This window comes from Schistocerca americana, chromosome 4 (genome assembly GCF_021461395.2).
Source record: "Schistocerca americana isolate TAMUIC-IGC-003095 chromosome 4, iqSchAmer2.1, whole genome shotgun sequence".
NCBI lineage: Eukaryota > Metazoa > Arthropoda > Insecta > Orthoptera > Acrididae > Schistocerca > Schistocerca americana.
Window position 1 is genome coordinate 689,937,185 of NC_060122.1, and position 25,909 is coordinate 689,963,093.

At 38.7% G+C, this 25,909-nt stretch overlaps 1 protein-coding gene across 10 annotated transcripts in view; it reads left to right on the top strand.

The window, feature by feature from the left end:
• LOC124612900 (MAGUK p55 subfamily member 7) overlaps positions 1-25,909 on the top strand; it is a 269,487-nt gene that overhangs the window by 56,082 nt on the left and 187,496 nt on the right. For 8 of the 10 annotated variants that reach the window (XM_047141364.1, XM_047141368.1, XM_047141370.1 and 5 more), the window contains exon 5: positions 3,339-3,368. The exons of the other annotated variants lie outside the window; for them this stretch is intronic. In XM_047141364.1, the coding sequence (XP_046997320.1) occupies positions 3,339-3,368 (30 nt within the window). The remainder of the gene's footprint in view (positions 1-3,338; positions 3,369-25,909) is intronic. 10 annotated transcript variants of the gene reach the window in all.

Here is a 25,909-nt window from a genome sequence, read left to right on the forward strand (position 1 = left end):
TTATGCTTTGACATATTTTCAAGGTTGCTACCACTTTATCTATTACAGTATTGGAGGAAATAATGTAATATACTGGTTTCAGATTATCTGTGGAGAAGTGCGTGTATGTTGATTTAAACCTTTCTTTTCCTATAGTTAATCCAAGTGGCATATGTATAATAGATGTTTCTGGAGTTTTGAAATTTGGACGAGGTGTCTTGGCACTATATGTTATCATAAGCCATGCTGGTTACCTCACTTACAGGATCTGAAAGCTAGATCCCTTGGAGTCAGAATGCCTTCACGTGTCTTAGGCAAATTGTTTTAAGCATGCATACATTACCTATCAACAAGATCTTGATTTATGAACACCAGTGGTGGTTCTTATCACAAGGGTGTAAGGCAGGATCAGCCCCATATTCAGCATCTGTGGTAAGACTTATGACACACCACTATCCATCTGGCAACAGATCTTCTTGATGCCCTGATGTACTCATTCTTTTCTATTCCATGATCATCAGCAGTCTATATACACTGCTGGGGGGAAAAAAATTACATCCCTCTAGAGCTTTCCAATTCACTCAAGATTTATTGTTGCGACAGTGCACATGGAGTACGTGAAGTGATTAGATCAGTAGCACAAGCAGTTTTGAGGTACCAGGTATCAACTCATGCTGAAATGCCCATATTAGTACATGGTGTAGCCTCCACAGGCAGCAATGCAAGCCCTGGCTGTGGCATCAATTCAATCATACAAATGGTGAATACTGTCCTCAGATATGTTATCCCATACCTGCTTGACCCGTTCACATAATTCTGTAAGAGTTGTTGGTTGATGAGTCGCACAATTCACTTCTCACCCTATCGTGTCCCACATGTGTTTGGAGACAAGTCTGTAGATCATGCTAGCCAGGGAAGTTGCTGCATGTCTTGCAGAGTATGTCAAGTTTCGTAGACAATGTGTGGGTGTGCATTATCCTGTTGGAACAACCCATCACCTTCCTGTTACAAGAATGCCAAAAGAATGGGTCCAACAACATTCTGTGTGTACCAACTGCTGGTTAGCGTCACCTCCAGAAATGCCGAAGATGAACGAGAGTTGTAGCGTTTCACCCCCAGACCATAAGGCAGACTGTAGGATGAGTGTGCCTTGGATAAATGTACTCTACGAGACTGTGCTCACCAGGTCTGTGTCATATGTGTAAACATCACTTGCATGTGGATAGAATCAGCTTTCATCGCTGAAGACCATGGCATGCTGTTCCATCTTCCAAGTGATCCTCCGATGGCACCAGTTGAGCCATGCACAGCAACGCTGTAACGTGAGAGGAAGACAGGCTGGAGATGTGCATCCCCTTAGTCTTACAGTCAGTTCACAACAATCTGTGTTGATACATCTGGGCTCACAAACCCTCTTATCTGTGCTGTGGTAGCTGTACAATCTGCCACAGCTGCCCTTACAGTATGGTGATTCTGGTGGGCGTCTGTGCTACTTGGACATCCAGAACCTTGTCTCCAGGTGTGAGAATGTTCACGTGACCACAAGCATTGTTGCACAACTGATGCAGCACATCCAACTTGAGCAGTAGTTCTCAGAAAGGACCATCCCACCACTCGGAAAGCCATAGTTTGTCCCCTTTCAAAATCACTCATTTGGCTGTAGGAACCACGAGTGCATCTCCATGGCATGGTCTGTACCACATTGAGCCTTCTGGCTGTGATCACTCCATACTAAAGGGTAGACACAGATGGCACTCTGGTAGGTATACCACTATAATGTCTGTTGGTGGACAACATTGAAACCATTGTCAGTACATCTTCTATTCCCCAGGTGGCATATGCTGTCATAAGCTCAAAATCAAAGTTGTATTTCCAAGTGTACAAGTTTTTTTTAACCTTTTTCTTTCGCAGTAGTATAGAGTAATCCCCTCACACATATAAAATCCCCTCGAAGCAAATGTAGTCCCACTTGATGTGGAATAAATATGTCATGTCCGAATGTAGAATGTAGTTACCTCCTATGATTCTCCAATGACTCGGAATTGTTTTATTTTTATTCAAGTACCTATGCAAGCACCATGTTGAAATCATTTAGTTGGAACAATTACGGAAATGCTTTCCTTCTTGAAAGTTAATTCGTTTGGGCTTGATGTTGAATTTTGTTTTGAAATGTTTTGATATTTTCATTTTTTGTTCTTCCATCACTAAGTTTGATGGTGAAAAGGACAGTGTCCCAGATTGAGGTATGTTGTTGACTCATTTTCATCATGGCATATTCAGTTTTTTATAATTTTAACGAATAAAGACCATATGACGAGTTAACTTCACTTATGAAAAAATGAGACCGCTTCAATTGTGAAACAACTTTTTAACTGTCATATGCATGGCTGAAGATATATTTCCTGTTTGTAGCTCTCTCGCTTCTTCTTTAGCTTTTTGTTAAAAAGGGAGACACAAAGAAATAACTGAAAGCAACAGAAACACTATAGTTGAAAGGGTAGATTGCCACTCGCCATAAGGATGACATGTTGAATTGCAGACAGGGACAATAAAAAGACTTTCTTCAGGAAAGAAAACACACTCTTCACACTTCTCGTCACTGTGGCCAGAGATAGTGATCATGTGCATATGAGATGCGCTTGCATGTGTGAAGTGTGTGTTTGTTTTCTTTTCTGGGGAAGGCTTTGCCCAAAAGCTCATTGTGTGACAGCCTTTTTGTTGTGCCTGCAATTTAAGATGTCAGCTTTACAGTGAGTGGCAGTCTATCTGGTTTGTATCATAATACTGTTGATATTCCAGCCCGACTTTCCATTGTTTCAAAAGCAACAGAATGTTATTCCAGAAGGTCGTACAGATAAATGTAATACATCTATGTGATTGTAGGAAGTGCCACATTGTAATACTGAATTTCTTTCAGTCTTCATTATGTATCTGTTTAACTTATGTTTGATGAGCTGCAGAAATAGGTCATAAAGTACTCTGATATAAAAAAACAAAATCTCACTTTCCCATGTATAGGAAACACAAGAAAGCAGGTCATATGTACTAGAATTTAATTTGATTTGTATTTATCAGCTTAATCATAAGGAAAAATTTTTCCCTCTACTATTGAAAATCTGTGATTTTTATTATGTGTAATTAATCCCGCTGTGGGAAAGAATAAAAGCTTAACTTTTATGTCATGTTATTCTCATTTACTGAGATGTGTCATTGCTTCTCAGCAATTGTAAATATTAAACTACACTTAATTATTTATATGTACATATGTATTTTATTTAGCATAGAAATAAGTTTATTTTTTCATTGCTTTGTAAGAGGTATATGTCATTGTGTATTCTTTCATTGACTTGCTTCCTCAGAGTGGTGCCCAAAGCGTTGAGCCTATTGTGGTAAGTGTTTGCGTGTTTCTGCCTTAATGCTAAAGTACTCCTTTACTTTCTTTGGCTTCCTTGTATCCTTGGAGAAAGTTTAAAATGTTTAGAATTTTATTATTGTAGTTAACCCCAAGCCCTGTAAAATATTTTTGTTGCATTGTGTTTTGCCTTTACCATGTGGAAGAAACCTAATTAACAAGTAATGCGTGATACTTATCATTGACAAATATTCAGGGGTTTGTCTATGTGCTTGCATGTAATTTTCTGCACAACGCACTGATCCATATGCATTGAAAACTGTTTGGAAACATAAGCAGAAGGCATACTAATATTAAAATTCATCAGAAACTAAGGAACAGATAGTTTGCATGTTTATTGCCTGGAAGAAACTGTTAGTGATTATCAGAAATACGTAGATATTAATGAATTATATACAAAGGGTCAATGGCGCTAGTGCAGTTGTTAAAGGGAACAGAGAGGATGATGATATTCTTTCATGTGTACTAATTTTTGTTGCATTAATTCATCAGTGAAGTTTTATTTGCTGAAGAGTCACATTATGTCTGTTACTCTAATTCTTTTAAAACAGAGTGCAATGTTGAAATTTGGCTTTTTTGACATTTGCAAGAAATATTTGTCAACATATACCTAGATGTTATTAGTAATCTGGCTGATAAGCGTAGTTATATGGTGAGGTGGCCACTAAAATCATGCAATTGGACATTTATAAAGTTGATATTAGGCGTGGATTTTAATAGCTTTCAAACTTGTTACTGTTTTATTTTTTAATTTTTGAAATTGGTTTGGCCTACGAAGGACCACATGAAATAACTTAAGTTTTCTTTCTTTTCCCCTTTCTTTCTTCTATCATTATTGCACCTGTCTTTTTCTTTGTCTTGTCCTGGAAGCCCTAGAAACTTCTTACTTTTGCTCAGAATGTTTCTCTTTCTCCTATTGCTTCCTCTCTTGTTTCCATTTCCCACAGGTCTTCGTAAATTCTTTGGTCCATGTCATTGATGTTTTTGGGTTTGTGTCAAAAAGCTTGAAAATTCTCTTTGGTATTTTTTTCATCTAGCCTTTTTAGCTGTCCATAAAAATACAGCTGTTCTCTTCCTCTTTGTGTCTAATAGTCAGTCTGTCTTTTGATAAACTTCTTTGTTATTGTTATTATTATTATTATTATTATTGATCAGAAGTATTGAAGTATAAGTGTAAATTAGACCTAAGAAGTCATCCCATTGCATAGTTGTGCATCGCCTTTGAGTTAAGTCTATTGAAAAACAGTGCAATATACCCTATGATTTTACTTTATTTAAATTTGGAAATCATTTTGAGTGCATTAATTATGTAGCAAAATATGTGTGATACTCTTAAGGAGGCCTAGATAAACCTGTCACAATCCTCACTAACAGTGAGATTTTTGTTTGTGTTTGGTTGCTATATTGGAATGTGATCCTGTGAGCTTGTAACAGATGAAATGGACCACTATATTTCTCACGGCTTGCAAGTTAAGTAGATTGTAAACTGATCATCACTCAGACCATCTGCCACCATGTTGGAAGCTACATTCAGTAACCAGTAAGAATTTATTATTTATTTGTGTTATGTCTCAGAAAATATTACTCTGGGCGCTCTTATTAAAATTTCCATAGTTTTGTTGTTTCTATGTGATTGCTGTTTGTTTATCTTTGGATAAAACCTTCATCTTCATCTCAGTATTGCATCAGAAATCTCTGCACTTAAAATGGTGTGTTGTGACTGCAGAGCTCAGAAATATCACGGGGTTGATATTCAGAGTGGTATGAACTTGATATTTTTATTTTATTTTTATTTATATACATATTCTATAGATACTTTTATGCTTATGAGACACAAGGATATTGAACAAGTAAAAAAATATGAAAATGGTAATTACATAGAACATGTAATGAGGGGAAGTACAGTTAATTTACAAACAAGAGTTGCACGAAAATACACTCAGGAACATTGAAAATAGTGCATCCAGTGGGCAGAAAGGTACAAACATGAAGCTTTGCAAATAAGTGAAGTGAGATCCTATATACAAACGATCCAGGTTTGGTGTCATTGTGCATGTCCACAAACCCTGCAGTTGCACTGCAGTTGCGCACTTAAACAGCGAATAGTGGATGAATCACATACTTGATGATCACATTTCAAATTGAGGAGGACATTAGTAGTCGCAGAATGCCATTTGATGTGTTAGACAACATTTCTCATAGTTAAGTCAGTTTTAGAGGAGTCTAATGATCAGCACGAAAACAGCGGGCTGATCGATACGACATATGTGGCTTCAGGATGTCAGCTGACATTGGGAGCAGTGGATGCAAGATGGCACCCACATGCAACTTACCGGATCTGACACGACCAGGAAGATAATGAGGCAAGATGATTGAAGGATCATGCAGCAAACTATCGTGGATCCTACACTGACTTGCTTCATGATACAAGCGAATGTACGGGTTTAAATTGTTCCACAAACCATTTCCATTTGCAATCCAGCTGCTCTTTTAGTGTACTGCCATTAACACAGAAAGATTAGTGACTCCATATACAGTGGTGCCAAGTCAGAATATGTGGACTGCCACAGATCGGCAAAATGTTGTGTTTAGTAGTGATGAATCCTGATTCATTTTGAGGATGGATGATAAAAGCATACATATGAGATGGAAGCATGGTGAATGGTACAGTTTCACCTATGCTGTCATATTCCACACCACTCACACAACTGGCATAATAGTCTGGGGGACCGTAGACTACAATAATGGGGTAGCATTATGTCGATGACATACTTCTACCGCATGTGGTATCCTTCTGACATGGGCTACTAGGGGCACTTTTTCAGCAAGATAATACTCACATACACAAAGCTCGAGTTTCTCAAGACCTCCTACGCCATTTCCTGATTCTTTCATGGTTAGCCTGCTCGCTGGACATGTCCCCTATAGAGCATATGTGGGATTAACTGAAATGACAGATACTGTCATGTCAAGCTGTACATGGTTGGGAGGTAGCTATTTGAGATTTGTGGGCCATTCTGCCTCAGGACAATATCAGACATAGATACGACTCAGTGTGATGTTGTGGTATGCATTGCAGCTGAAGATGGTCCAATGCATTATTGATGTGCACTGTATTTGTCTACTTGTACTCACTGTATTTGTTTGCGTGTCTTGATTTTGGGATCAATTGAATCTCTCATCTGTATCATTGTATCTGATAAATTTCATTTCCATCTGATGATGTGTGTAAGAATTAGCACATGTTGACCAGCAGTACATAACAAACAAACAATAAAAATATATGCATAAACAGTCTATGTGTCTTTGTTAAAAAATTCTTCTGAAGAATAAAAAGTTTTATCAAGTAAGCGTATCTTTATTTTTTAAATAATATGCTACTACTACGTGTAACTTTGATGTTATTTGGCAGTGAATTAGATATTTTAGTACTGGAATAAGGTACATGATTGTGATGAAATCATAATCTTGTATTTTGATCATGGTACATTTCATTGGTTCCATAGTGGACAGTTTTATCAACCATGAAACTCGTAATAGAATAAATATTTTGAGAAGTACTTCAAGTTTCGTAAAAAGATTGCAACAACAGGTTCTTGGCGAAATTCTGCATGTAAGTTGGACAAACTTTTTCCTTGGGAATGAAAATTTTCGTTAATGTGGGGAATTGCCCCAAAAAATAATTCCTAATGGCAAAGATAGCTGTGGGCAACTTTTTTGTGGTCTTGAGGATACAATGATCCATTCTAACCCTGCTCTATGTATATGGAGGCCTAAGAATTTGGTGCAGTACATCCTTTGTATTTGCTAGCTGTCTTGTACAATAGGTACCTTCTGTGTGATTTTGTGGTCAGAGCTGAACTGGATATAGTTAGTTATGCTTAGGTTAACAGACAGTGAGTTTACTTAGAATCAGTTAGGACTCCTGAGAGTAATTTGTTGGCATCAGTCTCTAGATTGGTGGAATGTTGTTTGTGTGTCACTGTCTTGTGTCATCAGCAAACTTACATGTTTTATGTGACAAGCGCAGCAGTGGACCAAGGACAGATCATGGGGACGGGAGGGCTCTAAGGAGTTCAGTACTCTACTCCTCTTCCCCCTACACACACATATATGCATTGCTGATCTCAAGCAAAACTACTGCCTGCTTCCTTGTGAGTTATTGTTCTTAGGTCAAAGTTATGGAGTTGTAAGAGTCAAAACGCATTAAAAGGAAACAATAGTTGAAAGTGAATGAGGTAGGTTTGTAGCATATCACCGATGTTATTCGTTCTGTACATCATGTGAGTTGCGAAGGAAACCAAGGAGCAATTCAGAAAGGGAATAAAGTTTGTGGACAAGAAATAGCAATTTTGACATTTGCCATTGATGATGTAATGATGATGTAAGGCAGTGGCAAAGGACTTGGAAAATCAATAGGGTGGAATGGATAGTGTCTTGAAAATAAGTTACAAGATAAGCATTAATAAATGTAAAACAAGGATAGTTGAATGTAGTCTAATTAAATTAGGCAGTCTGAGGGAATAGATTAGAAAATGAGACACCAAAACTAGTGGTCGAGTTTTGTTATTTACCCAGCAAAATAAATGAACAACGCCCGAAGTAGAGAGGATATAAAATGCAGACTGGCAACAGCAAGAAAAGCAGTTTTGAGGAAAGAGAACTTTGTTAACATTAAATATAAATTTAACTTTTAGGAAGTTTTTCTGAAGGTATTTCTGGCTTGTGGCCTCGCATGGTAATGAAACGTATGTGGTAAACAGTTCAGACAAGAGGAAAGTAGAAGCTTTTTGTTATAGAAGGATGCTGAAGCCTGGATGCGTAGATCAGATTAATAATGAGAAGGTGCTGAATTGAAGTGGGGAGGAAGAAATTTATGGCACAACGTGACTAAAAGAAGGGATCAGTTGATGGAAGACATATGAAGACATGAGGGAATAGTAAATTCGGTAATGGAGGGAAGTATGGGGGCAAAAATTTTAGAGGGAGGACTAGGCTTGACTGGAGTAGAGAGTTTTAAATGAATGTAGGTTTCAGTAGTTACAGAGAGATGAAGAGATTTATGCAGAATAGACTAGCAGGAGAGCTGCAGCAAACCAACTTTCGGACTGAATGGTGCAACAAAAATAAGATAAACAGTAAATAAGTGTCAAATAATCAAGAAGATAAAGTGATAAAGGTGTATGGTACTGAATGTTTAGTCAGATATTTTTGCAGCACTGCAACTTATGAATAGAATGGCATTGAACTGAAACTTGAAATGGTTTGGATTTGTAGTGTCACCATAGCAGGATTTTTACTCCTGTAACTTGTTAATGGCTCGCAGGAGGGGGATAGTTTGCCAAACCAGAATGTAGTTGTTTGAAATAAGTCAGTTGTAAAATTATATGTTCCATCAAGAATAAACTTGGAATATGCTTCGAAAGCTCCACACTGCTTGCTTACCCCCATTAAGGAGATACCACTGTTGTACCCCTTTGTCAAACTATAAAGTTAGTAAATGATTTCAATCATTGTCCCCAAAATTATAGGATACAGTTGAAACAAACAAAGGTCACTTATTTCATAACCAACAACATGTAAGACCCCCTTAGCAACATAAATTAATTTTGAAGACCAATACAAACTCACTGATGAGAAGAGCATCTAGTTGTCCAAGCATATTTGCAAAATAGGAGAATCGCAGGGTTTGAATTTAAACTTGAAAATGAAATGGAGTGTGAATCAGTTGGCACAAAATGAGTACTTTCACTTGTAGGAATAGAGAAAATATCTGCTTACAGCAGCTACACTGCTGAGTGCCCTTAACTTGGGTTCCTCAATAATCTTGTTAAATTTTTGGAAAGATAGGACTTTTTCAACCCTTTTCTCTCTTTTTTTTCCACGTGATATAACTTCAGCTTCCAAAAGGCAGTAACTTTTTTACATGTTTGTGTTTCTATCCCTCTTCTGTTTGGTGGCAGTTTGTGCACATTAATTTTTGTGTATTTAGTTTAGCCTGTATGAATAACAACTGAAATGAGGTAATAAGTTTGTTGAAATTGAAAAAGTAAACTGATTATGGTGGGGGAGAAGAGAACAAAGGCAACAGTAGAAGAAAATGTAATGATAGTGTATGTACATGCAAACTATTATGACAAATTTCACTGTAAAAGTCCTCCTAGGTTATCAGCTGAGTAAAAGTGTTACCTCGGTGCAATGTTTTATGGAGTTTGTGGCTCATCATCATCTTCTGGTGTGCTCTCTCAGTGAGTATGTAGATGCCAACTAGCAGGAAAGGGGAAAAATTTCAGCCACTGAGCTTTCTCTTAACTGATGCTGCTGAAATGGAGAAGGAGTTGTCTGGCTTATGTTACTACAAGTATGCAGATTTGGTAATAACATTTTCGTCACTTATAAAGTAGTGGCCAAATGTCACAGCAAGGATTGTGTCATTTAAAGATGTGCTACTTATTATGTGCAAATCTTGCAGTTAGATGTGGCATATCATTCAAGTGCAGACAGGATATCTGAACAATCTGTTACAGAAAGGTGTGTGATGAACATGGCAGTACATCATGAGTTCTGCAACTTTGAACACAAACTGGTCCAAGATGGATGGGTCATAGCATGTCAGAAATTACACGACAGTTCAAGTCTCCAAAGTCAGTAGTGTGTATCTTCATTATCAAATAGACATTTGTTTCTGCATGCATAAACTACTGCAGTGGTTTAACTAATGTATGTCATATTGCCTCTGCAGAACCAGAAGGGGTGATCAGATAGCCATTAGTTTGTCATATCTGGGATGTCAGAAACCCATTTCCAGCAGGATTGTATGGAGAGAGAAATGCACCACATGGGCTTCAGAAGTCCATGACCAACAACATATTGACTGGGTTACCATGACTTTTAGCCACACAGTATACATCCGAAGAAAAAAATGGTACAACATTCGTAAACATATCTGGATGGGATGGGACAGGATAGGATAGAAATGCTGGTTACAGAAAATGATAGGTGTATATTGGCTGCAGGTAGACATTATGGAATAATACGTTGGGGCATATTTTGTGCCACAGCCCATGAACTAGTTACATATTTGATAGAAATTGACTTCAGTCCAATGTCAGTCTGCACTAGTCACCTGGATATGATTTTACCATCTGTATATAATTAAGCACTCAAGTATTTTCTGATATGTTAGGAATTATTAAACCTGGGTTCTGATAAAAGAATATTGATTTTCAGCTGCAGCTTTTTACTTTTCAGCTGTAAATTAACTCATGTCAACTTCCTTTGTGTATTTGAGAAGCTCTGGATAGAATAATAGTGGCTGAAGACAGTCATATGCATGCCCTAAATTTAAGATGTCGTCATTTGTTCGACTGATGTGTTTCACTGCCATTTTCTTCACCATTAATGTATCTGCGATCTAGCTCTTGGTGTGGCCAAGGCTAACTCTACAGTTCCACAGTACATTTCCTGGTGTGAGTCACATATTTCATTACCATGGCACTATGTGACACATTAATAAAATCTTTTTGGGCTTCCAGTTATGTCAAGTGATACATGGTTTTATTGTTATTATTATTATTATTAGTAGTAGTAGTAGTAGTCGTAGTAGTATTATTAATAGTGGTAGTGGTAGCAACAACAACATTTTTCACACTGTGTCTACAACAAGATACGTTAGCAGTAACATCTTCCAGTCTGTGTATTTGCTTTGCAATTTATATATTTTACTCCTTGGTTTATAAATGTAATAGCTATCCCACAGAATACTTTTCTGCAGCTTCTCATCTTGTGGAAAGCTTTTCATACAAACCTCTTTCCATTCCTTCAGTCATTTCTTTATTTTGTATCTTGTGTATTCCTTTTTTATAGTGCATCACATTTTTAAACCAATCTCTGCTATATTTTTTAAGTGTTAAGAATGGTGAGCTTCTGCAGAAGAACTAAAAATTTCTGAGGTCATACTTTTTTTTTTTTTTAAGAATGCAGTCATCACCAATAAAATATCAGTCTGTTTAAGCTGCCCCAGGGGGAGAAGGGGAGGGATGCAGATTCTGTCCCCCCAAACTCACTTAGACGTTTACGCTGCATGTCATCAAATATGTGATTAGTTGTTTGATTAACAAAAATTTTTGCTTATAACTGAACCAGATTGTTGTATCCTTGAAGCTACTGTCTGTCAGACACTGTCAAACATCTTTAACTCCAACTTCATTCTGTCCTGTCCAGTCATAAGTTTTTGCAAAGGAATAATAGGCCTCAAAAGTTAATTTTTCTCTTAAAAACGTTTTCTGTAACTGTAAAAATGCTACAGAAAAATTCAAAACAGATAGAGTCTTTTGAAATTATTCGTTGTTGTTTTTACGGTCTTCAGTCCTGAGACTGGTTTAATGCAGCTCTCCATGCTACTCTATCCTGTGCAAGCGTTTTCATCTCCCAGTACCTACTGCAACCTACATCCTTCTGAATCTGCTTAGTGTATTGATCTCTTGGTCTCCCTCTATGATTTTTACCCTCCACGCTGCCCTCCAATACTAAATTGGTGATCCCTTGATGCCTCAGAACATGTCCTACCAACCGATCCCTTCTTCTGGTCAAGTTGTGCCACAAACTTCTCTTCTCCCCAATCCTATTCAATACTTCCTCATTAGTTACGTGATCTACCCATCTAATCTTCAGCATTCTTCTGTAGCACCACATTTCGAAAGCTTCTATTCTCTTCTTGTCCAAACTATTTATCGTCCATGTTTCACTTCCATACATGGCTACACTCCATACGAATACTTTCAGAAATGACTTCCTGACACTTAAATCAATACTGGATGTTAACAAATTTCTCTTCTTCAGAAACGCTTTCCTTGCCATTGCCAGCCTACATTTTATATCCTCTCTACTTCGACCATCATCAGTTATTTTGCTCCCCAAATAGCAAAACTCCTTTACTACTTTAAGTGTCTCATTTCCTAATCTAATTCCCTCAGCATCACCCGACTTAATTAGACTACATTCCATTATCCTCGTTTTGCTTTTGTTGATGTTCATCTTATATCCTCCTTTCAAGACACTGTCCATTCCATTCAACTGCTCTTTCAAGTCCTTTGCTGTCTCTGACAGAATTACAATGTCATCGGCGAACCTCAACGTTTTTATTTCTGCTCCATGAATTTTAATACCTACTCCGAATTTTTCTTTTGTTTCCTTTGCTTGCTCAATATACAGATTGAACAACATCGGGGAGAGGCTACAACCCTGTCTTACTCCCTTCCCAACCACTGCTTCCCTTTCATGTCCCTCGACTCTTATAACTGCCATCTGGTTTCTGTACAAATTGTAAATAGCCTTTCGCTCCCTTTATTTTACCCCTGCCACCTTTAGAATTTGAAAGAGAGTATTCCAGTCAACATTGTCAAAAGCTTTCTCTAAGTCTACAAATGCTAGAAACGTAGGTTTGCCTTTTCTTAATCTTTCTTCTAAGATAAGTCGTAAAGTCAGTATTGCCTCACGTGTTCCAGTGTTTCTACGGAATCCAAACTGATTTTCCCCGAGGTTGGCTTCTACTAGTTTTTCCATTCGTCTGTAAAGAATTCGTGTTAGTATTTTGCAGCTGTGACTTATTGAATTGATAGTTCGGTAATTTTCACATCTGTCAACACCTGCTTTCTTTGGGATTGGAATTATTATATTCTTCTTGAAGTCTGAGGGTATTTCGCCTGTTTCATACATCTTGCTCACCAGATGGTGGAGTTTTGTCAGGACTGGCTCTCCCAAGGCCGTCAGTAGTTCCAATGGAATGTTGTCTACTCCCGGGGCCTTGTTTCGACTCAGGTCTTTCAGTGCTCTGTCAAACTCTTCACGCAGTATCATATCTCCCATTTCATCTTCATCTACATCCTCTTCCATTTCCACAATATTGTCCTCAAGTACATCGCCCTTGTATAGACCCTCTATATACTTCTTCCACCTTTCTGCTTTCCCTTCTTTGCTTAGAACTGGGTTTCCATCTGAGCTCTTGATATTCGTACAAGTGGTTCTCTTATCTCCAAAGGTCTCTTTAATTTTCCTGTAGGCAGTATCTATCTTACCCCTAGTGAGATAGGCCTCTACATCCTTACATTTGTCCTCTAGCCATCCCTGCTTAGCCATTTTGCACTTCCTGTCGATCTCATTTTTGAGACGTTTGTATTCCTTTTTGCCTGCTTCATTTACTGTGTTTTTGTATTTTCTCCTTTCATCAATTAAATTCAATATTTCTTCTGTTACCCAAGGATTTCTACTAGCCCTCATCTTTTTACCTACTTGATCCTCTGCTGCCCTCGCTGCTTCGTCCCTCAAAGCTACCCATTCTTCTTCTACTGTATTTCTTTCCCCCATTCCTGTCAATTGTTCCCTTATGCTCTCCCTGAAACTCTGTACAACCTCTGATTCTTTCAGTTTATCCAGGTCCCATCTCCTTAATTTCCCACCTTTTTGCAGTTTCTTCAGTTTTAATCTACTGGTCATAACCAATAGATTGTGGTCAGAGTCCACATCTGCCCCTGGAAAAGTCTTACAATTTAAAACCTGGTTCCTAAATCTGTCTTACCATTATATAATCTATCTGATACCTTTTAGTATCTCCAGGGTTCTTCCATGTATACAACCTTCTTTCATGATTCTTAGACCATGTGTTAGTTATGATTATGTTGTGTTCTGTGCAGAATTCTACCAGGCGGCTTCCTCTTTCATTTCTTAGCCCCAATCCATATTCACCTACTATGTTTCCTTCTCTCCCTTTTCCTACTGACGAATTCCAGTCACCCATGACTATTAAATTTTCGTCTCCCTTCACTACCTGAATAATTTCTTTTATTTCATCATACATTTCTTCAATTTCTTCGTCATCTGCAGAGCTAGTTGGCATATAAACTTGTACTACTGTAGTAGGTATGGGCTTCGTATCTATCTTGGCCACAAATATCGTTCACTATGCTGTTTGTAGTAGCTTACCCGCATTCCTATTTTCCTATTCATTATTAAACCTACTCCTGCATTACCCCTATTTGATTTTGTGTTTGTAACCCTGTAGTCACCTGACCAGAAGTCTTGTTCCTCCTGCCAGCGAACTTCACTAATTCCCACTATATCTAACTTCAACCTATCCATTTCCCTTTTTAAATTTTCTAACCTACCTGCCCGATTAAGGGATCTGACATTCCACGCTCCGATCCGTAGAACGCCAGTTTTCTTTCTCCTGATAACGACATCCTCTTGAGTAGTCCCCGCCCGGAGATCCGAATGGAGGACTATTTTACCTCCGGAATATTTTACCCAAGAGGATGCCATCATCATTTAATCATACAGTAAAGCTGTAATTATTCAGCAACATGAAAATAACATGCCTCTGATCGTTCAAATTGCATGACATTTTTTATTAGTCAGGAGAACCTCTTTACTGGTAATTATCAGTTCACTGGGTTGAACAGGAAACACAGTTAGAGGTCATGAAATGGTTGCTGGGCATTTCTCCATGAGATTAAGAACAATGTACAGGAACTGAAATTGTGGATGAAGTGCTGCAACACTTGCATGACACTAACAATACAAAACGAAATGACTCTCATGATCCAGGGAGATATTTTGCAGCAAATAAGAAATTCTCCAGTTTACAGAATGAATTATGACATATTCAAAGACAGACATGGCTGAATGTACGTTCCATCGACCTTGAAGCTTTCTGAGTTAATTAATTTTTTCTGGATTCATACAGACTGCTGAATTACAGGTCACAATCGCTGGCAACTGCCATTAAAACATCCTTCTAAAACTGTCACTAGAAATGGGAGTTTCTATGTCTCCAAGGTGCAGTTAATACATCTGGGCGGGACAGGGGTGATAAAGGAAACCCTTCTTTAAGGCAAGCTAAGGAGCTGTAATATCCACTGCAGTGATCATTATTTGGAACTTGCACTACATTAAGTTTCAAGAAGCAGTAATCCATTGAGCAATGTTGTGTATCGTCTTGAAGGTATACTTCTTATGACCTCCCAAATGTATCCTCAACCTACATGACATTTGAATGACCTGTTTGGAGTATGCACCCCAGTCTTTAACCTGTACAAGCTCCTAGCACATAAAGCTTTTAGCACATTGACTCTGCAGTCTCCAGTTGTCTTAGAGTGAATCTCACATGAACACATGTTGCCTTTCCCTGCATGATATCAGATTCTGCCAGTGTGTTTTTTATCTTTCTGTAGGTATATGGTAGATTGAAAATGTTGCTGCACTGTTGTGTAATTTACTATCATTACAAGTCAGGTGTCTAGATTATTCTACAAATGATGCTTGGAGAGCAGATTATGAGCACAAACTACCTATTGTTTTTAATTACTGAGTCATAATTTGAGTATTTTACAGAGAATGTAGTGGTGTTCTGTTTGAACTTCTCTGTGATGTGATAAACATCAAGAACGTGTGACTCACAGTATGCATTTGGCAAATAAGACAAAGTAGGAGGAAGAAGATATCTACATATGGCAGCAGAATAGATTAGATTTTAGCTGTTGACAGTGGATACTTACCAGATTTTTATACTTCTGTAGCAACTTGCATGAGTCAGAGGTGATGTGAAAATAAACTTAGTAGGCAAATGACAGTTACTTCTAATGGTCAATGACAGAACAAGAAGTAAAAATCTTGAATGTTTGGTGCTCCACAGCTTTCAGATATTTATTAAAAGACATCTTCTGTGCACATGAACTGCACAAGAAATATTTTAATTGCCAAAACAGGTTTTTCAGTTTATAACACATCCTCAGTGGCATCTGCTACAGAGGAACAAACAAGGGTATGTGCATAGATTTTTGCAGAAGATAAGTTTACATGTATAGCACTAAAATAAGTCTACTTACATTATGCACTTCTGTAGCAATGACATGCTTGTCAGTAAGAACGACAGGATGTAAAATATGTCCTACAACATAGTACACAGTTTGTCCTGTGTGTTACTGCTGTCAAATTTTAAAGAGAGAAAATTCTTGACAATGTTTGATGCAACTGTCATAATTAGTGAACATGCAACTGCCAAGTCAAGGAGTCTACATTACCTGTCTTTTGTTATTTCTGAGATCGCATTTATATATGTCTGTGACATGCTTCGTATAATTATGTCAATTACAATTTTTGACAGTTGGCATGTGAAGGTAGTATTGGATTCTTTAATTTAACTCAGCAAAATGACTTTGACCATCAACAGTTACTTTGCTCCCCAAATAGCAAAACACACCTACTACTTTAAGTGTCTCATTTCCTCATACAGTTCCCTCAGCATCACCTGATTTAATTAGATTACAATCCATTATCCTCGTTTTGCTTTTGTTGATCTTCATCTTATATCCTCCTTTCAAGACACTGGCCATTCTGTTCAACTGCTCTCCCAAGTCCTTAGCTGTCTCTGACAGAATTACAGTGTCATTGGCAAACCTCAAATTTTTTATTTTGTCTCTGTAGATTTTAATTCCTACTCCAAATTTTTCTTTTGTTTCCTTTACTGCTTGCTCAGTATACAGATTGAATAACATCGGGGATAGGCCACAACCATTTCTCACTCCCTTCTCAACCACTGCTTCCCTTTCATGCCCCTCAGCTCTTATAACTGCCATCTGGCTTCTGTACAAATTGTAAATAGCCTTTCATTCACGGTATTTGAGCTCTAACACTTCCAGAATTTGAACGAGAATATTCCAGTCAACATTGTAAAAAGCTTTCTCTAAGTCTGCAAATGCTAGAAACATAAGTTTGCCTTTCCTTAATCTATCTTCTAAGATAAGTCACAGGGTCAGTATTGCCTCATGTGTTCCAACATTGCTACGGAATCCAAACTGATCCTCCCCGAGGTCAGCTTCTAGCAGTTTTTCCATTCGTCTGTAAAGAATTTGTGTTAGTATTTTGCAGCCATGACTTATTAAACTGATAGTTTGGTAATTTTCACATCTGTCAACACCTGCTTTCTTTGGGATTGGAATTATTATATTCTTCTTGAAGACTGAGGGTATTTTGCTGGTCTCATACATCTTGCTCACCAGATGGTAGAGTTTTGTCAGGGCTGGCTCTCCCAAGGCTATTAGTTGTCCTAATGGAATGTTGTCTACTCCCGGGGCCTTGTTTTGACTTAGGTCTTTTAGTGCTCAGTCAAACTTGTCATGCAGTATCCTATCTCCCGTTTCATCTTCATCTATGTCCTCTTCCATTTCCATAACATTGCCCTCCAGTACAGCGTCCTTGTATAAATCCTGTACATACTCCTTCCACTTTTCTGCTTTTCCTTCTTTGCTTTTTTGCTTTTCCTTCTTTGCTTAGAACTGGTTTCCCATATGAGCTCTTGATATTCATACAAGTGGTTCCCTTTTCTCCAAAGGTCTCTTTAATTTTCCTGTAGGCATTATCTATTTTACACCTAGTGATATATGCCTCCACATTCGTACATTTGTCCTCTAGCCATCCCTGCTTAGCCATTTTGCTCTTCCTGTCGATCTCATTTTGAAACATTTGTATTCCTTTATATTATACAAAAGAAGGAGAAGGAGGAATTTGAAGATGACATGCAAAAGCAGCTAAATGGAGGTAATCAGATTATAATAGGGGACCTCAATGCACATGTTGGCACAGACAGGAAAGGATTCGAGGAGATAATGGGACCAGAGGGCTGGGGGAACCGAAATAGAGAAGGAAAATTGTTGCTGGAATTCTGCAAGAGGAATGGGCTGGCGATCGCAAATTCCTGGTACAAGAAGAGAAGTAGCCACAAAATAACTTGGTACAGTGGAGACTGGTCCCAAACTTCAGTAGTAGACTATGTACTAGTGGATAGGCAGATGATGAGCAGCCTCACAGATGTTAAGGTCATTCCATCTGAGGCCTTAGACAGTGACCATTGGCTGTTGGTAGCCACCCTGAGAGAGAAAAAAGATAGGAGGGCAACAGATATACAGGAGAAAAGGTTGAAGACATGGATGCTGAAAGAGGATGAACGGAGGACCCAGTACCAGACACTGATCAGGAAGAAGCTGCCAAAGGAAGATCAGAGAACAGTGGAAGAAGAATGGGGAGATTTTAAGAGGGCTCTAGTTGAGGCAGCTGAGACTGTGTGCGGAAGAACTAGCACAAAGAGGAGAAGTAAGGAAACCCCATGGTGGAACAACATATGTAAAGAGGCAGTACTTCGAAAGAACAAAGCCTTCAGAGAATGGTTCCAGACCCGAACAGAGGAAGCTAGGGTAAAATATAAGGAAAACAAGAAAGCGGCACAGACCATAGTAAGGGCGGAGAAGAAGAAGTGGATGGAAAAATGGACAAGAATGTTAGAAGAGGACAGTGAAGGGAACAACAAAGTACTTTACACCATGGTAAGAAATAAGAGGAACGACAGAAGCGAGTGCCTGAGGATCATGGATAATAATGGAAGAGTTGTGGAGGAAATGCATGAGCTCAAAAAGATTTGGAAGGAGTACTTTGAAGATCTGTTGAATGCCGCCAAGCGGGTAAATAACAGCGATGGAGAGCCTAAGGCAGCAGACGATTATAATAGTGGGGAAATTGATGATCTAACGTGGAATGAAGTGGAAGAAGCCATAAAGAGGATGAAAGGGGGCAAGGCACCAGGTTGGGACGAAGTAACAGTGGATATGATACGAGCAGCAGGAGAAGTAGGAACCCAGTGGCTATACAGAGTGCTGAGGGTGGTGTGGAAGGAGAACAGAATTCCTGAGGATTGGAAGAAAGGAATTATAGTCCCGATCTTCAAGAAAGGGGATAAAAGGAGATCTGAGAACTACAGAGGAATCACCCTGCTATGCCACTGTGGAAAAATCTATGAAAAGATCCTGGAGAAGAGAATAAGAAGCAATATTGAAAGTAGACTGCAAGAGGAGCAGTATGGTTTCAGACCGGGAAGATCAACAACGGACCTCATATTTGCAGTAAGGCAACTGCAGGAAAGTCACTATGAGTACAGGAAGGACTTAATCATGGCCTTTTTAGATATTGAGAAGGCGTATGACAGTATCTGTAGGGACAAGCTCTGGGATGTGCTGAACGCAAAAGGGATAGATGAAGAGATAACACAAAAAGTCAGAAAAATGTATGACGGAAGTGAGAGTTGTGTGAAAGTGGGGAGGGAACGTACTGCATGGTTCAAGCTGGAAAATGGGCTGCGACAGGGAAGTGCACTTTTGCCTTTATTGTTTATTATTGTTATGGATGAAATCCTACAGCAAGTATCAGATGCAATTGGAGATCATAAAATGAAAGCAGTGCTTTTTGCCGATGACCTGATGTTATGGGGAAATTGCGAGAAGGAGGTGCAAGAGCAGTTAGATGTATGGGAGGCAACGGCAGCACAATATGGAATGCATTTCTCTGCAAAGAAAAGTGAAATAATTGTCACAACAAGGAAGAAGAATAGGCCAAATGTGGATATAACTTGTGGAGGGGAAAAACTACAAGTGGTAGAGAACTTCAAGTACCTGGGAAGCATGATTGAAAGTAAGGGGGGAAACGCAATGGAAATTAATGAAAGGTGCAGAAAAGCAGGGCAGTTCTACAAATGCATTAGGGGGCTTATTTGGAGCAAGGAGGTGCCACAGAAATCAAAGGGAATTATATACCGAACCTACTTTGTCCCCATATTGGCATACGGAAGTGAGACATGGGTAATGCACAAAAGCGACAAAAGTAGAATACAGGCTAGTGAAATGAAGTTCCAGAGGAGCAGGTTGAGTGTAACAAGACGAGACAGATTGCGAAATGTGTATGTGAGGGAAAGACTAAAGGAGGAACCAGTACAGGACAGGATAGAAAAATCAAGACTGCAGTGGTATGGACACATGAAGAGAATGGATGAGGGAAGAATTCCAAAGAGGATGTTTGATCTGCAACTGGAGGGGAAGGGGCCCAGAGGAAGACCAAGAGATAGATGGGTGAAGGGAGTGAAGGAATGTGTGACGAGAAGAGGAGAGAACTGGACGAAGGTGGAAGAGGGGGAATGGTGGAAAGACAGAAGACGATGGAGAGGCTTGTGTTCCCGACAGACCCAGCCAGTGGCTGGAAACTGTCCAAGATGATGATGATGTATTCCTTTTTGCCTGCTTCAGTTACTGCATTTTTATATTTTCTCCTGTCATCAATTAAATTTAATATCTCTTATGTTATCCAAGGATTTCTAGTAGACCTCATCTTTTTAGCTACTTGATCCTCTGCGGCGTTAACTATTTCATCTCTCAAAGCTACCCATTCTTCTTCTACAGTATTTCTTTCCCCCATTCTTGTCCATCATTCCCCAATGCTCCCTCAGAAACTCTCTACAACCTCTGGTTCTTTTAGTTTATCCAGGTCCCATCTCCTTAAAATTCTACCTTTTTGCAGTTTCTTCAGTTTTTGTCTACAATTCATAACCAAAAAATTGTGGTCAGAGTCCACATCTGCCCCTGGCAATCTCTTACAATTTAAAACATATAACATAAGGCAATGCATTTCAGTGACGACCTCATTCACTTTGAGAAAGCCTCTCCAAAAATTAATGTCTTTACACTGTCACAGGTAAATAGTACTAGCAAAAGAGGTGTTACTGCAATTCCATATTAAAACTTATCATGTTCTTCCAATAATTTATAAGAGCTGATAACATCCTGTACACAAATAACTACATCTTCCCAAACAGCAGACAAAGGGAAATCAGTCAACATTTTTCTAAGTGTGAATTTTTCACCATTATTACCAAAGTACAAATGTGTTATTAAAAAATACAAAAAAAACTTGAGAAATCTAGCCTAAACCATCAGATTACACATCACTAGTTTTGTCTGAAGATTCTGCTTTTGAAACAAGGACTGTGAGCTCTGCCTAAGGAACCACACAAACTGTCGAGTAACCCATGGCCATCATAAGCTTTTCATCTCAGTGGAGAAAAAAGGGAAGAAGATGGCCAAATCTCACTAATTTTACTGCTTCTTAATTCTAATCAATTATGACACACACGGATTCTGAGTACATTTGGAGAAAAGGGTAGAAGTTTGTATTTGCACTCGTAAGATACCTATTTGAAAAATGCTTACACTTCTATGCTGTAATGTCACAGCCACTGTAGAAAGTATGGTGTTTACGGGAAGGAGCTAAAAGTGGAATGACTGTCTTACTAATAATACATATTAGTCCGTTATCTATTCCTCTCACCACACTATTACCAGTTATTGCTGTGCTAACGTGTATGTATCCGAAAATAAATATTTCTCAAGATAACAACAATGCAATTTCCTGGATGTAATAATACATAAAATGTCTCACCTATATCTGGCTGATATGTGGTGCATAGAAACGTGCAACAGGAAACTATTTATGCTAGTGTGCTAGCTCTTGCTCTTTTTTTATTTTATTTTTTATTTTATTTTTTATTTTTTTAGTAGACTTACTTACATTCACACATACACAGCTACACAGATGCCCAACTGCACACGCCTGTGGCCAGTCTACGGTAAGCCTTGCTGTGGCTGCAGGTGTGTGCATTTGGGTATCTGTGAGGTTGTGCATGTGAATGTATGTACTTCTACAAGAGAAAGAACAAGAGCTTGAAAGCTTTAAATAGGTTTCTGTTGTGTGTTTCTATGTGCCACACTTCAGTCGGCTACAGATAAGCGGTTGCTTTCCCTTTATAATTGTATGTATTCCTCAAGATACATGGCCATTCATGAAACTGCATATAATGAGGCTTGTAGTGACCACTACTATTAAATACCTGAAGACTGAGTTGTTGAGAGCTTCAGATAACCAGATTAATAAGTCCGTATGCTTCCATGACATGGTACAAGTCTTTCAGTTGGACACCACTTTGGCAAATTGCGTATCCCTCATCCTCAGTAATCGGACTGGTGAATAGGCTTCTGCATATTTATGTAGAATCTGAACCATGTGCCATTTCTGGCATATCTTCACAGGATGGAGAGGTGAATGCTAGGTTAAATACAGATGGAATATTCTGGGTTCTGGCCAGAAATCGATCCTGCAACCTTTTGGTTTCCAGGCATGCATTTTACCACTAGTCCACCAACCCCAATTAGGTAACGAGAACATTTGTATGTGTTGAATACATGGCAACACACACATTTCAACATAACTATGGGGTTGGTAATCAGGCTTTTTTATTCTCTTTGACCATCAGAGACACTGCTTAGTGGAATGTGGTTGATGATAGCCTCTCCTGTGAAAACTTCTCTGTCTGTGAGCACTTTTTGATTTGAGTAGTACTTTGAAGGAACTGACCAAAATAGGAATTCAGCAGAGCAAACTAGATCAATCAGTTATTTGTAGGTATCACAATATCATCCTAGAATTAGCAAATCCTGCTTTGAACTCAATTTACAAAGTCACTAACGCACCAATAAAGGTGGCACAATGTTTAAGGCATATTACTTACATGCAAGAGCTACAGCATTTGAATCCCTGTCCGACCAGTCTGAGTTAAGTTCTCCATAATGTAAAGTTGTCTTCAAGTTGATATGAACATCACAATGATTTACTAGGCAAGGTCGTATTGCAGTTGGTGTGTCCTTGTCTTTCTCCGAACGTACCCAGACAGTTATATGGGACCTACCATTAAATGTGGGCTCTGAACCATGGCACGACTCAACATTTACTAACAAATATTGCAAGAGATGAAAGAAGTGATAAGTGACATAAAAATTGTAGGTCTGACTGGGAATTGAACCCCAGACCTTTGAATCCATAGTCTGGCACTTAAAAACACTGAATTACTGAGCCTAAAGTTAAATTTTTCATTGTTTCCCTAACTCAATTTATTCAAGTATTGTGATGATTCATTTCGAATGACCAAATCTGATTTTCTCTGCCATCCTTTACTGGTTCAAGCATGTGCTCTGTCAACTGACTTTTATCATGAATGGAACATTGTACTTCAAACTTCCCTTCCTTTCGTGTCTACATCAGTCACACAGCCTGTCCCCCATTGGTATCCCTTTTTTATCTTTCTGTTTCTTTGTGTTCAGAAATTGTTAACCTTTCACCTGTTTTCAGCCCAATATGGAGCTACATTATAGGCACATTTATTTGGTTTCCTTAGATCTTCAAGTGTACACTGGAACAGAGAAACAGACCCAAAATATGTAACATGTCTTGGACCCGACTACAGTCACAAAGGATGTCACCCTCATCTTGCTATATTGGTCTTCACCAGTGCCATACCTACGTGTAACTCATTGACCATTCTCCAAGTCTTCCATGGACTTTGATGCCAGAGGATTCATACTCTTGCAGTAGATATCAACTTTGAAGCTCTATTCTAAACTCTGACATGAGAGTAGCCCTTCATTTTAGTTATTGTGGTGTACTGAAATTGTACTCTGCTCCCTACATAACATGTCTTTCATCAAAGGTGTATTTGAATTTGTGATTGTATTCATAAGCTACTCATCACATGTTGGCATAAAAGTGCCTACTACTTCATACAGTTTGTCCAAAATTGTGACCTTCTTTCGAGGTGATATGTGGCATGGTTAATTGAGGATGGCGTATATCATCTTCATGTGGACTGATAATTTCAATGTTGGGATGAAAAGTGCTGCTGTTTAATCAGGGCCAGGTCTTTGGCAAGACAGAGGTTCAGAAAGAGACCAGATGTTGAAAGTCTTTTGGTTAACAAGGGGAAAATGCCATTGATTTGTTGCAGAAGAGTTACTGAATGCCCTATAACGTTCTATTAAGTGTACAGTCGTATGTGAGTCTGCAAGAAGGATTACATGAACAGGTGGGAGGTGCTATGTTGCTGTTAAAATGTGTAATAGAAGTATCCAGACCACTTCAGGATGCATAGTCCAAATAATATTTCAGCATGCTTATATTATTGCTGTTGCTAAAGTAGAACAGCTTTTTGCCATTATAAAGTTATCAGATGCCAAGAGAGACAGTTGCACTTTCTGTTTCAGCAGTGAGGAAATTTTTACTGCCCCTTTTTAATCAAGTGTTGGAAACTATATTTTTTGCTGTTTGTGACTGAAATGTGGCCAAGACTTAAATCATTATATCACATAGGAAAGATTCACATGATTTTAATATTCCACCCAAAATTTTGTGATAGAGTTTCCTGTCTAACTAACTGTAGGTGGATAGTGCTGGTGCAGTTAGTGATACTTGTATTAGAATGAGAGAATGGTGTCCCTCACGATTGTATTTTAAGTGCAGCAGTCTTCACAAATACCACAGCTAACTCTGTGTCCATGACTAAGAATTCAGTACAGTGCTCTCATTTATGGGGCCCCCTTCCCCAAACCTTGCAACAGCTGTCTACCAGTTCCATTTGATAATTAGAAGCTTGGGCGAGTGAGTGTAACATACTGGCTTTGTTATTTATGTATGATATGGAGACGTCAGTTGCACACACATTGAGACCTTGCCCAGTAATTTTGAGTGATTGTGTCTGACTTGCAGAACAATCAGAAATTTTTTTTGTGAATTATAATGTATTCTCTCATAACATACAGGCTCTAATCATTTGAATCGAGTTCAGGAGACACGTCAAAAATGAATGATGCAGCTTCACTGATACAAAACTACAGCTAATAATATGGAGCAGCATTTTAGCATTAATGTGACTTGGAAATGTCCTTGGATTGCTGCCATATCCTAAAATCAACTTGATTCAATATTTTAATTGTTAATTGTTACATTCCATCCTGGATTTCCTAGTGTTTGATTCAATATTTTGGTAATCAAACTGTTTGCCATCTTCGGGAGAATGCTACTGCTGCTGAGTCCCACTGAAAACTTGTGCCTAGCCTGCAGATCCTATATAGCCCTCTGTACCGAGTGTGGCTCATGTACCAAACATCATAGTAGCTGCTCTCCAGAACTGACTGGGCAGGTGGTGCCACTCTTAGTAGAACACTGGTGGCAATGATATATTGCACTCGTAGACTATTTTCACACTTGGACTGGCTGCACTAAGGACTTTCTGTTTCAATGTGGGCAAGTACAGGGTTGCACATCCTGCACTAAGAGGAAAGTCATTGCCTCTATTAATCAAATTGTCTTCAGATCTAATTTCAATTGCCCATTTATAAACGCTGTCCCAAAAATCAGAAGTGTTGGCAACTATCATAGTCTCGGCAAATTTCATTCCGCATCCCTTGTTTAAGCAATGTTCTGCTACTGCTGATTTTTCTTGTTGTTGTAGCCTCATATGACAGCGATGTTCCATGTACGCACCTGTCATGAACTGTGCAAATCAGATGGCCAATGTAAGCTTTCCCACATTGAAACAGAATTTTATATATGCCATACTTTGTAAGCCCCAAATCATCTTTCACAGAGCTTGAGTAGTGCTCTAATGTTGGAAGATGGACAGAACACACTCTTAATGTTACAACTCCTTAAAATTCTTCCAGTCTTAAACGATATGACCCCAGCATATGGAAAAAGAGCCACAGATCTGTGGTCATCTTTGTGCACTTTTGGGGAGGATCCAAACTCCGTAACCCAATGAAA